The 13,766-nt window shown below is 41.6% G+C and overlaps 1 protein-coding gene across 7 annotated transcripts in view; it reads right to left on the bottom strand.

Annotated features, from left to right (window-relative positions):
* The window catches only part of kmt2ca (lysine (K)-specific methyltransferase 2Ca), a 491,907-nt gene that overhangs the window by 35,096 nt on the left and 443,045 nt on the right, over positions 1-13,766 (bottom strand). For all 7 annotated transcript variants that reach the window (XR_013889503.1, XM_080213017.1, XM_080213041.1 and 4 more), the window contains 6 exons: positions 13,100-13,181; positions 11,218-11,281; positions 9,223-9,455; positions 6,942-8,636; positions 5,029-5,235; positions 936-1,100 (listed from right to left, as the gene is read on the bottom strand). Coding sequence is in view for 6 of the 7 variants with exons in the window: in XM_080213017.1 (XP_080069143.1) it covers positions 936-1,100; positions 5,029-5,235; positions 6,942-8,636; positions 9,223-9,455; positions 11,218-11,281; positions 13,100-13,181 (2,446 nt within the window). In the remaining variant the exon portion in view is untranslated. The remainder of the gene's footprint in view (positions 1-935; positions 1,101-5,028; positions 5,236-6,941; positions 8,637-9,222; positions 9,456-11,217; positions 11,282-13,099; positions 13,182-13,766) is intronic.

Here is a 13,766-nt window from a genome sequence, read left to right as displayed (position 1 = left end):
CCAGTCAAGTGGGCTGCTTTGTCCTTGATAGCAAGCTTTTTTGTGTTGTTGAAGCTGCACTCATCTAGGCAAGTGGAGACTATTTCATCACATTCCTGACTTGTGGCTTGTAAATAGTAGACAAGCTTTGTGGAGTCAGGAGGTGAGTTATCTACCACATGATTCTGAGCTTCTGACCTGCTCTTGCAGCCATTTCAATTTATCACCTTGCTTCCATGTTCATATTTCCATCCTTTGCTGCTACAAAATTCTAACAAAGCCCAATGCGAGCTGCAGAAATAACACTTCATCTTTCAATCAGGTACTGTAAAGCCTTTGAAACTCAACATTGAGTTCAGTAACTTCAGACCATGAAATCTGTCCTTCATTTTGAATTTTCTTCATAAAGTGCCAGTCTGTATCTTGTTTTTGCTTTCAGACCGAGCTGACCTTTATTCTGCTATTGACGTACACTCTGGAACACTTTCTTTACTATAAGCCTCACCACTCCCTTTGGCTTTTGTTCCATGACACATCTATTATTCAATCTCTTCCGCCCTCTAAACCATCCCTGACCTTCCCTTGCGTCCCACCTGACTCTCTGCAATTTGACAGCATAAAAACCATCATGTTTCCACCTCTCTTCAAGGGAAATCACATTGGACTTGAAACATTATCTTTATTTCTCCCACTACAGATGCTGCCATATCTGCTGAGGTTTGCCAACATTTTCTGATTTTATTACAGAAGATAAACTGTGTGCATAACTGAAAACTCAATGTAAATAACCAAAAAAGAGTTAACTTCAAATCCATCAGACAGTCAGTGGAAGTTTTATATACAACCAGCTCTGTTGATGACTCAGTGGTAAAGTTGATTACAGTCCTTATATAAGTACTACCTGACATAATGATAACACATGGCTTCATTTATTTTTAAACTAACACATAACATACCTTGTAAATCAACTGAGAGTAGTAATCGGGAACACTGTCGAGGACAGCACTGCCAAAAGATCCTGTTAGTAGATTATCACCATTCAGCTGTCCACTACCGTAGGGAGGGAAGTATGCAAAATTCACACTGATTGTTGGTTCCAGCAGTGGAAGAAGAGTAAGTTGCTAGTGAAAAATAAATTGAATAGCAAAATAAAGACATCCAGACATATCCTTACAACAGAACTGTTACAAATATTCTGCAATGTAATTTTTACTACACTGGTTTTGCTGGAAATTGGTGTTTTTTTTGTTGTTGCATTATTTAAGAAAGGTAAGTCACAAATTATCTACCAGTTTCTCACAATGAAAGCACTGCACTATTGTTGAAACAAGTTTTCTATCTATACACAAAACTTGGAAGCACATCAAAACAATTTTAAACTTTGATTGGGCAACTGTAAATTTTTCAAGGTTAGAACTGTCCCCTTCTGAGCGTGGACATATATTTTTCTGTCAGTTGCATTAATCTTTGCATAAATTCACTTCAATTTCTCTTGATAGGGAGTAGGATGCAAAGTAGATTTGAGGCCACAATCATGATCGAATGGCAGAGCAGGTTCCTGGTGAACTCCTGCTCCTAATTTGTACATTTAAAAAGAACATAAGAACATAAGAAACGGTATCAAATAATTGTACAAGCAAAGAACTGCAAACAATTCAAGGTGGCACTGGCAAAATGCCCACGACAGTGTCCATGGTTAACTAATAAATAAAAGTTTTTTTTCTGTATATAAAATGGTGGTTTTGGGAGAAAAACCTGAGAAACCTGCTCCCCTACATCAACAAATGGCCAGTGCCCCCAACTACACTGTCATAGCAAACATACATGATTGACATTGCACAAGCAGTTTCAATATTAAATAATATTTTGGAATATAGTTTGTGTATTTTGAGGCATTATATGTGGCGAGTAAAGTTTAATGATGGGGAACAAGTGTCTTTGGAACTACAGTTCAACAATCAGTTCATATCTGGGACTACTGTAGGTTAATTGATAAAGATTGATTGTAGCGATTCGTCAACAGTTCCATTATTATTGCATCATACAAGACCAGAATGGTAGAAGTAAAATTGGATGGACCTTGATTCTCTTTATGTCAAGCAATTCCTAAATTTTTGAATTAAATGTTAACACAGAATCAGGAGCAAAATTAATTGACAACAGTAAGCTGGCAAGTAGTACACACAACCACAGGATTTTTTAATTTACTGGCTGACTACCCATTCTGTTGTATGTGTGGAGCCAAGATGAAGTGCAGTTTTTAGGTGAAGCAAGGCTAATAGGGCAGAGGATAATTGAACCAGTGCATAGATAACTTAATGACTCTGTTTTAAAATCAAACAAACAATCTTGTCTCATTCAATACAGAATTTCAATACTTGATATTTTCTATAATTATATTAAAATGGCCATGCCATTTCCTCTCAGCATTTTCCATTATGAATTTCTCTGCCGATACTTATAATGGAACTGCTTCAGTAAGTATGTTTTTCTGTAATTACGTCTGCCTGCCTCTGGTGATGTGCCAAAAGCTTTGGCAGGAAGATGTAATTGGAGTCTAGTAAGTTTGCAAAGGCAGTTTTAGCTGTATGGGAGCAGAGGAACTCATAGCGAAAAATAGCTGACAGAAAATGTATATTGGCATACTTTTTTTAATGTATTACATTGTGATGATACTGTCCCTGTAAGAAATGTATTTTAGTCATATTTCTTGTGCAGGATCTATTCTATGCACTTGGAACCTTTTTAGCTGGATCTACCATTTATTTTAGCTGTTAAAATATTTGTTTTAATCTGAACTAATGCAGGATTCTGATGTGTGTTTTCCCTTGGAATATTGCAGTGTAGTGCTTAATTTGGTTGATTGACAGGTAAGGTCATATGACATGGTGGAGCTAGGCTTTCACACAGAAGTCAAAGCACTCTTTGGAACCTTTAGAGGGAGATTGCCTTCCCTGCATTTCTTGCTCTGTCTGAAGCGGAGAGTGGAATTTGCCAAAAAATAAGCCTTTTTCCTCTGAGATTCTACTGTTTGGGGGTGTGGCTATCGCTGGACATTGCTGCATGAGGATTAGAAGACAGATGTATCTCTCAACGCAAACAGAAGGAACAGCATCTCAATCTTCCGGCTATGCACTTTATTCTCCTTCCATTCTCAACATTGAATTTAATAACTTCAGGTGATTTGCTTGACCCCTTCATTTTCATTCTATTTTTTTTTTTAACTGTTCTCTTTTATGTCTTTATTGCCTTTCTTCATTTTTCTTCCCCCGCACTCTTTCCCCCTTCCCTTACCTTCCCTTTTCTCCTCTTTTGCTTCCCCTTTTCTAAATTTAACCTGTGTCCCATCCATCCCCCCTCCCAACATCTTCATTTAAGCTTCTCTGTCTTTTGTCCAGTCACACCCTTAATTCTCTCTGTGCTCAGCTATTAGCAGTCTTTTCCCTGATTTCCCTGTGACTGTGACTCATCCTTCATTCCCTCACCCTACAGTAAAAATATCTCCCACTTGCTATGCCTTTCAGCTTTGACAAAAGGTCATCTGTCAGCTCTTTTCTCTCCTTACAGATGCTGCCAGACCTGCTGAGGTATTCCAGCATTTTCTCTTTTGGTTTCAGATTCCAGCATCTGCAGTAATTTGCTTTTATTAAGATAGGTGTGCGTGTGGATCACTCTCCAGAAGTATCAAAATGCTAGAAATCTATTACTCACATAAGCATCTTTGGCTTCTGTGCTAAAAGGTTCTAGAGAAGGGATTTATGTCTATGCGGTGATATTGCTAAATTGGAACAATAGAGATAGCTAGTTATTAAGAATTATACTTCGTCATGTTTAAGTATTTTAATTGATCAAAGTTACGCTAATTCTTTTCATTACATTCTGTGTTCTTAAGTAAAGTTTGTTTTGATAAAAAGCTTCCTAGTGGGTCACTTGAATCATACCTGGGGTGAAATACCTTGTGCTCATCCTGATGCCAAAATCAAATGTATAAGTTAAGATCTAGGCTAACTTCATAAAACATCTTGGGGCTTCTGATCTGGTCCCTAACAACACAGAAAAATGAATAGCCAGAGAAACACTACTACATAAGGTTATTGCAGTCGTTCAGTTCCAAAGTAATTCACAAATTCTACCTCTTCAGCAGGGTATATCACGCAACCTGCTATGGTGGGGGTGGACTGCCACTGGCTGGCGGTGGGATCCTCTGGTCCAGCTGTTGTCAATAGGATTTCCCACTAAATATACCCCTTGCCGCTGTGGAACCTATTGCAGGGGTGCACCATCTCTGGGACAAGAAGATTCTGCGGGTGTGAATGGCCAATAAGTTCTAGCCCCTTGATTCTCTTTCCGCAGACACTGCTCAGTATTTCCAGCACTTTTTGCCCTTACTTCAAGCAATCCATCAACTGGGAACACAACTAATCAAGTCTTTATATGTCGAGCCAAAAAATACAAAACAACTCCTCTGCAAAAGTTTAGGGGGTCACTGTTTTGAATGAGTGGAACTATGCAATTTAACTACCCCATTCAGCACTATTCTACTTTAAAAACATAGCAACTAACACTAAGTCAATTATATAAAAACCACTGATCAAACTCAGGTCAGTGCTGCTGGTTCCCGCTTTTTTATTTTCTTGAGGGAAACAACATGGGTTCGAACTCTACAACCATTACCAGTCATATAATAAAGGTGTACGTCTTTTTCTTCCTTTAAGACTCTTCTTAAACATACCTCTTTGACCAAGTTTATGGTCATCTGTCCTAATATCTCTTTATTTAGCTCAATATCAGTTTTGTTCAACAATGCTCCTGTGAAGTGCCCTGGGTTATTTCATTACATTAAAAGGTGTTATATTAAAGTAAGTTACTGCTCACTTATCAACAAATTTACCTCTACCCTTTGGGGATGAGGAGGGAAAAGAGAAGAGGCTAATTTACGATGCATAATTCCACTTTTACATTTGGATACATCAATTTGTCAGCAATTCTTTTCTATCTCAACACAAGATGTTTCAATTGGAAAGACTTGGCGAGGGGAGGACAGCTTACTTGCTTCAGCTGGTTCATTAACATGTCGGTGTTGGGGTAAATTGCATGCCGGTCCTCCTCATCTTTTTTTCGTTTCTTATAGCGTGATACAGTCTTCTCAGCTGTCTTCTGTGATCTTTTGTTTTTTGGCCGCTTCTTTTCTTCCTCTGAATCCTTCTTCTGTAGCGGATTGACCTTCGCATCAAAGTTAAATCCACTCGGCGGACTCTGCATCCCAAAACACGTCATAAAGTCAGCTTATTGTTTTGCTTTAAAGTATAAAACTATTTATCGTGTCAAACACACAAATTCCATCATGTACAACTTTACCACTAACCAAATATTTGCCAAATATTTATACTTTAAATTAAACTTTTTAAACTTAACATTTATTAGTTTGTTTTATCAGTGTCACAAGTAGGCTTACATTAACACTGCAATGAAGTTACTGTGAAAACCCCCACTAGTCACCAGACTCTGGCACCTGTTCAGATCAATGCACCTAACCAGCATGTCTTTCAGAACGTGGGAGGAAACAGAAGCACCCCGAGGAAACACACACAGACATGGGGAGAATGTGCAAACTCCACACAAACAGTGACCCAAGCTGAGAATGGAACCTGGAACCCTGGCGCTGTGAAGCAGCAGTGCTAATCACTGTGCTACCGTACTGGTTAGAACATTAAAGCACATGTAAAGAATAACCTGCGTCATTTAGCTGCCTATTTAACTTATGTTGCTGAGGCAAGTCATTCTGTGCTCATCAGCATAAGTACAAGCACCGTCAGGTCGAGTGTCGTGTGCCCAGGTCATTCTGTGTGCTCTACTAATCACTAATTAACTCATTATCCAATGTACCAAAGTAACACATTCTGGTTACTCACTTTCATGGCCTCTCTCAGTGAGTCTGCCAATCATTCAGAGTTTCTCTTATGCTGTGGTCATTTGGACTGTCTTACCTAATCCAGCTCTTTGAAAGAGCTGACCAATCCACGTCCAATACAAACTAGGTTGAGACAGTCTAAATGTATAATTGTTGTGAAGTTTATTTATTAATATCGCATGTAGGCTTACATTAACACTGCAATGAAGTTACTGTGAAAATCCCCTAGTCATCACATTCTGGCACCTGTTCGGATACACTGAGGGAGAATTTAGCCTGGCCAATGCCAGGAAACCCACACAGACATGAGGAGAACGTGCAGATTCTGCACAGACAGTGATCCAAGCCAGGAATCAAACCCTGGTCCCTGCACTGTGATGCAGCAGTGCTAACCACTGTGCTGCCCCTTTTAACCTTACTTATGAAAAATTTCTCTCTTTCTCCCGTCCATTAAGTTTGTATGAGCTGTAAATGACAAGTTAAAGGAATCTCAGTGGAACACTTAGTAATCCATTTACTCGGTAACACAGAAACATAGAAAACAGGAGCAGGAGTCAGTCATTCACTCCTTTGCGTCAGCTCCACCATTCATAGTCGTAGATTCATAGACAGAGAGATCATTTGGTTCATCATATTCACTCTGATCAACAAAGATCTGACTACGCTAATCCCACTTGGCCCTGGAAGTTGTGGCTAATCTTCGGCCGAACGGCCACCTTCTGCATTGTAGGGATTCTATGATCTTTGGACTGAGGGAGAAACTGGAGCACCCCAGAGAAAACACACGCAGACACGGGAAGGAAGTGCAAACTCCACAGACACCCGAGGCCGGAACTGAACCCAGGTCCCTTGTGCCGGGGGACAGCAGTGCTAACCACTGCGCCACACTGTTTTGCTTTACAGAATACTTTATGCTAATTTAAAAAAAATGGGAGTGAGTTGTATTTCTGAAATGCAGACTTAAAACATGAGAAATCTCTGCGTTATCTGAAAAACCAGCCTTGTAAATGAATTTTGTGTGTAGAATAAAATAACATGTGATCAGCCGTACCTGCCCCTCAAATGAACTCTGTTTCTTCACTAATTTGCTTTCCATGCAAGATTCATCCTCAGATTTTTCTTCAGCTGTTTGATGTGAAGGCAATGGAGGATTTTTATTCTTCAGTAGATGTTTCAGGAGCTCATTCCCCAATTCCTGCTTTGATCCTGACACATTTACTGCAGCAGCTGGACTCGGTGTCGAAACAGCAGGCTGTGGCAAACTGACCTTTCCTTCTACCTTTACTGAATTCTGAGTTTCTACCTTCGGCTGAGAATTATCGTGGCAATGAGTGGTTTCCGTATGTTCCACTTTCACTGTGTTAGTCCTAACATCTTCATGTGACAGGCTGTGGTCCGTTTCAGTAGACAGGCCAGCCTGTTGTACCATAAGTCTGTGAGGTGCACCGACACTGGAAGAAAGTTGTCGTTCAAGTTCAGATGGAGGTTGGTGCTCATTTGAATTGTTAACCAATTGATTTATCTCTTCAGTCTCATGTTCACCTTGATGAAACACGAAGTCTCCAGTAAGATTAACAGATGAATTAGCAGCAGAGCCAGAAACACCGGGTGTAGTTGGTGCAGTGATATCAGAATGAGGAGTAGATGGCGTCCTGACAGAGTCACTGTCATCATCTTTCTTCTTCTTCCTATTTCTTCTCTTCTTCCCCTTTTCCTCTGGTATAATATTGGAATAAAGCTGAATGAGTGATTGACCTGGACCTGGGTAATTGCCTGGTAGTTGCATCCCACTATCTGGAACAAACTGAGCTCCATCACCATTCCCTTGGGATCCAGTGGGCACACATGGTCCAAAGGGAGGCCTTGGTTGGTTTTGTTGAAAGCCAAGTCCAGAGGGTACCTGATTCATAGGGTGGACAGGTGGACATCCACCTGGGACAGCATGGCCCTCAGGCCCAAATCCTGGTGCCCCCACAGGTCGACGGTCATTGCAATGCATGTAAGGTGTCTGAGGTGGCGAATTCATGAATTGCGGAAGTAGATTCTGCTGCAGGGGAGGAACAAGTCCCATTTGCTGCTGCTGTTGAGGCCTTTGAGACTGCATGAAATCACATGGTAAGTCAGAATTAAAATATGGCATTTGTGACAGGGTGGGTGTGTTCAAATCTGCCATGCCTTGCTGCTGCTCCATTTCCATTCGCTTCTGCATGGCACGATGGCGTTCCACTTCCTTCATCAGCTGGATTCTTTGCCTTTCCTGTTGTTCCCGTAAACGCTCCCTCCGTTCCCTCTCCTGAAAACTCTCACTGAATGGGTTGTTGTCATCAAATTCAACTCGTGGTGGTGCATTGGACTGTTGATTTGTTGTGGCTGATGCTGCTTGAGTAGATGGCGTACTCGTTATTGGCAACTGAGACGGTGCAGGGTGTTGCATCCTTGGGGTACCCATGGGAATGTGGGCAGCTGTAGTTGCATTAGGATTGCAAGGTTGCCACTGAGGAGCATTTGCCATTCTGGTAACATTTGGCTGGGCTGGAACAGGCATCTGAATTTGTTGTTGGGCCTGTTGTTTTGGCATCACTGAGAAACTCTGTTGAGTTACTGAGGATGGTGTCCCCCCTTGGGCTGGGGAAGGCTGGGCTGATCCAGTAGGCATCAACGCAGATGATGGCATTGAACACTGTTGCTGCTGTTTGATGCGATATTCCTCCATAAGTTCTGAATGTTCCTTTTGCTGTTTTCGAATCTGAAAAATAAAACAAAATTCAAATCTGGTTATCGAGTCAGAATGAGAAACAATTCAGCAGAAATTTTAATGAAAAGCTTGAGATAAAATAAAGAGCAAGTTGCTGAAAATGTAAAATATCAGTAAAGATTCTTGAATCATAATGATACCTTGCGATAAATAACCAAGAAATGTCAAGGATGAGAAAAAGAGAAGGGGGATTGGATGTAAACTTCTGGAAATTGCCCAAGTATTAGGCTATTCTGAGCTTGCCAATGGCTTGGCTGGTTAAAGCAGTGAGTAATTGAATCATACTGATCAGGAACATCGCGGCCTGGGCTATTTCAGTTGATCTCAGCTGAGCTAATGGTGTAGGAACTGTAAATAATTCCGGCAAAAATCAAGAGAGAGAAGGTTGGCCAGGATTTCGACTCCTTCCTGCATCCCTGTGAGGAATAAACCTGCTTGTGAAGGGGCACCAGCTGAGTAGAGAAGATCAAGACTAGTTGCAATGCCTGCTGCCTCAGGACAACCGGCTGACACTCTGTTTCTGATGACCTTTCAAAATCTCCCAAGGTATAATGTTGGGCTGGAGATGGGAAATTACCTGTTCCAGTTGTTTCTGCACCATGCTCTGCTGCTCAGTTACATGCTTAAGCTGCTCTGCATCTTCCTCTGGGAACTCTCGTCCAGCTTTTTTAGCAGTGCGCTGTTTAGCCGAGAGTGCCTTCTTAGATTTTCGATGAGCCCCAATCTGTTCCTCAAGAAATTTCTGCTGCATCTGGAGCAGCTGCTGGGTTTCCTGGAGCCACTCTTCATACTGTTTCTTCTGTGCATCATCTGGAGAACAACAATGTTTTTAATATTATTTTTATTTCCTATTCTATGCTCATTTCTGACATTCTAGTACAGCAGGAAGGAAGAAAGAAAGTTGCAAATATTACAATGCCTTTCACTATCTTAGGACATCCTAAAGGGATTTACAGACAATGATGTACTTCTGAAGTAGAGTCATTGTTATAATGTAGGGGACAGCAGCCAATTTCCTGACTGTAGGAGTCAGCATAGCAAACTCACACAAACAGCAATGTGGTAATGACCAGATCATGAATTTGCTGTTTGATTCCCTGACAATCCAAATTCATCTGGGTAAATATTGAACTGCTGCAGAATCAGTCCAAATGGAACCACACAACGAAGCTCGCAACTTGTCTCATGCAAATACACAAATCTTTGTGCTCGTGATCAGTACTATCAAGATGATTTAGGTCAGGCTTGTCTAACTCGTGGCCCAAGGGCTGGACAGTGGCCCTCTAAGGCATTCAATGAGGCTCCTGAGGCCGCCATTCAAAATGCTGGCAAGACAGGTAAGTAAAGTTGAAGATTCTGTAACAGGCTTTTCCTCTGATCACAAGCTTTTCTCTCTTATGTTTGCTGTTGATAGGCTCAGAGCTGCAGTGTGCATGAGAGAGAGAAAGTGCCCGCGAGAGTGAGCATATGTGCTTGAGAGTGTGTTTGTTCAAGAGAAAGTGTAGGGTGACAATTTGTGTGAATGTGTGCGTGCCTGGGGTTCACTCCTAGTCTCAGGATTCTCATTCACTCTCACCAACCTACATTCTTACCCACTGTGAGACAGGGATTGAGCCAGGCTCTCTCTCACACTAATGAGTATCTTTATGAATTACTCTTTTTAAAATTATTTGCTTTGACACATTCCTTTTCTTTTGTTCATACCTGTTCTTTTGGGAAATTCATGTTTAATGTTGTGCCAAACCTTATCTTTCTGAAATTTTCTCTCTGGCCCCTTGATTTAACATTTTCACCGAAATAGCATTTCTACCTGCATTGTGTACTTGACACCTGGAGGTGTCAGCTTCCCAACTCATGCAAGACATGGATGTTTAAAGACAAAGGGAGTGATTCTCAGCTATCAAGGCCCTCCAAGGGTGGTGGGTGGTGGTGAGGGGGGATGGGGTGTGTGTGTGTGTGTTGGTGGTGAGTGTGCGCACGCGCCCCTGGCACTCTGTATTTGCCAATGACAGAGGAAGGGCAGCCAGTCATCGGGCTGACCGTTGGGATGGTGGACTGGGAGAACTGGGACTGGAAGGGGTTGAGGGGGGTAGGGGTGTGAGAAGGAGAGACAGTGCAGGGATGCCGGGCCGGCCTCAGCAATTGAGCTGGCCAGCGATCGGGAGGCCAGCAGTGCGGGGCTACTGTGCATGCGCCAATCTCCATATTGACAGATTGGAACATGCACAGTGGCCTCCTCAGCAAAATGCTGCCATCCCTGATTTTTGATGATATTCATGCTTGTGCACTCTGCAGGGCACAGATTGTGGGAGATTCATTTTGAAAAAAAAAAGTGGGATTTATTCCCCCAAAATAAAGCACCACAAGGAACTAGGTTTACAGCAGCTTTGACTTATCCCCTTTAAACAAATTTCACTATTGTAGACAGAGTACTATTTACTTAGTCAGAGAAAACAGCTGGATGTAGGATTTGTAAGAACAAAACGGAGAAATTTTATTAAGCAGATAAAATAATTGAACAAGACAAGAAACAAATATAATTGAAAATAAGCTGCAAGATATTGTTACTTACTCATAAAACCTGGGCCAAATGATGGAGGATTTGGTCGTGACATTTGAGGTGGCAAATTCCCATCCTGGAAATAAATCCAATCAAATGCAATATTTCAGCAACTGCTTAATTATTACTCAGTATGAAACAATCAAGTCACTCACTAAAGAGCTAGTGATCCACACAGCAAAGCAATTTTTATTTTTGGGATATAAATTATTATTCTGCCTTTATTCTCTTCCTAGGATAAAGTACCATATTTTCCCAGAGATAAAGGCAGTCTAGAAACCAACTCAAGTTCCTCTTCCAATAATGGAAACTGGTTGCCGCAATATGAATCCAACAGGTCACTGCAATAGCAACTTGAGCATTTCACAATACAAGTGTAAAATGGCTCTCTCCCTTCTCCATCGTTCTACCCTCTTGTTGGACCACAGTTTAATAGAAACCTGCAAATCTCTAGAATCTTGTACAGGCAGAAATTATAGGAAGAGCATAGAAGTAATGAAAAGGAAACAATATACATTCACTAAAGCAATACCAAGAATTATAAGGCCACAAGGGCATGTCATAGATGTGAAAAGTGAATTGAAAGGTTGGAATAAATGATATGATAAAGCTGAAGAATTTGCTTCAATCCTCAGCTAGAAGTGCCAGGTGAATGATCCATCCCAGCCTCCTCTGGAGTTCCCCAGAACCATAGATGCTAGTTTTCAGTCAAGTCGATTCACTCCACGTGATATCAAGGAACAGCCGAAGGCACTGGACACTGCAAAGGCTACAGAACCTGACAACACGCTGATAGTAATACTGAAGACTTGTGCTTCAGAACTTGCCCCAAACCAAACTGTTCCAGTACAGCTACAACATTGGCATCTACCCGGTGATGTGGAAAATTGCTCAGGTGCGTCCTCTGCATAAAAAGCAGAACAACCTGGACAATTACTGCACCATGACGTCTACTTTTAGTCATCAGAAAAGTGATTGAAGGGCAATAACTTAGCAATAATCTGCTCAGTGATACTTAGTTTGGGGTTTGCCAGGGCCACTCAACTCCTTGTTACAGCCTCGGTTCAAACACAGACCAACGAGCTGAATTCCAGAGTGAGATGAGAATGTCTGCCCTTGATATCAAGGCTGTGTTTGAAAAAATATGGCATCAAGAAGCCTGAGCAAAATTGGAGTAAATGTGAATCGGGGAAAACGCTCTGCTGATTGGAGTCATACCTAGCAGATGGTTGTGACTGTTGGGGGCCAATCATTACATCTCCAGGATATCACTGCAGGAGTTCCTCAGGGCAGTATCCTGGGCCCAACCATCATTAGCTGCTTCATCAATCACCTTCCTACCATCATAAGGGTAGAAGTGGGAATGGTCGCTGATGACTGCACAATATTCTGCACTATTCGTGACTCCTCGAATACTGAAGCAGCCCACGTCCAACAAGACCTGGACAATATCCAGGCCTGGACTGACAAGTGGCAGTGTAACATTCATGCCACACAAGTGCCAGGCAATGACCATCTCCAACATGGGAGAATCTAACCATCACCCTTTGACAGCCAGTGGTATTGCCATCGCTGAATCCTGCTGGGACCAGTTTACCACTGACCAGAAACTTAATCAGACTAACCATTTAAATACTACACTACAAGAGCAGGTCAGAGGCTAGAAATCAAGTAGCAAGATTAAGACAACCACAAAAAGCAATAGACATTAAGTTTGAAAAAAAATATTTTTGAGGAAAATCTTAGAAGGAACCAACATTATTGCTACTTACAGGGCAAGTAAAAGGGCAAATACAGACTAGAACTGGCACTTTACTTTGTTTACAATATACTTTGTGAATTCCAAAATATATCAGGTACAAGGATATCAGAATTTATTTAGTGAAATAATTACCGGGCTAACTCCTTGATGAATAGAATTCTGTCCATTATCACCACTCTGCGTACTAGACATTGGTTGACCCACAAATGGAAATCTGTAAGAAACAAAAAGAGTGAAAACAATTTGAAATCCAACGAATATTTATTGGTTTCTTCAAGGAAACTTTATATCTTCTTCCTGGTATGGAGGGCATTAGCTATGAGGAGAGATTGGAGAAATTTAGTTTGTTTCACTGGAACGATGGAGATTGAGGGATAAGAACATAATAAGAAATAGGAGCAGGAGTAGGCCATCTAGCCCTTCGAGCCTGCCCCGCCATTCAATAAGATCATGGCTGATCTGTCGCTGCTCAGTTCCACTTTCCCGCTTTCTCCCCATAACCCTTAATCCCCTCTCTTATCAAAAACCCATCAACCTGCGTCTTAAAAATATTTAGCGAGGCAGCCTCCACCACCTCAACGGGCAGAGAATTCCAGAGATTCACCACCCTTTGAGTGAAGAAGTTCCTCCTCAACTCCGTTCTAAACCGCCCCCCTTTTATCTTGAGGCTGTGCCCCCTAGTCCTACTGTCTTTTTTGAGCGGGAAGAGTCTCTCCACCTCTATCCTATCCATCCCATTCATCATCTTATACGTCTCAATGAGATCTCCCCTCATTCTTCTAAACTCTAATGAGTACAA

The sequence above is a fragment of the Carcharhinus amblyrhynchos genome, chromosome 2 (genome assembly GCF_965287045.1).
Source record: "Carcharhinus amblyrhynchos chromosome 2, sCarAmb.v2.hapA, whole genome shotgun sequence".
In the NCBI taxonomy this organism is placed as follows: domain Eukaryota; kingdom Metazoa; phylum Chordata; class Chondrichthyes; order Carcharhiniformes; family Carcharhinidae; genus Carcharhinus; species Carcharhinus amblyrhynchos.
The sequence above is the reverse complement of the archived record's forward strand: the minus strand, read 5'-3'. Positions and strand labels throughout refer to the sequence as shown.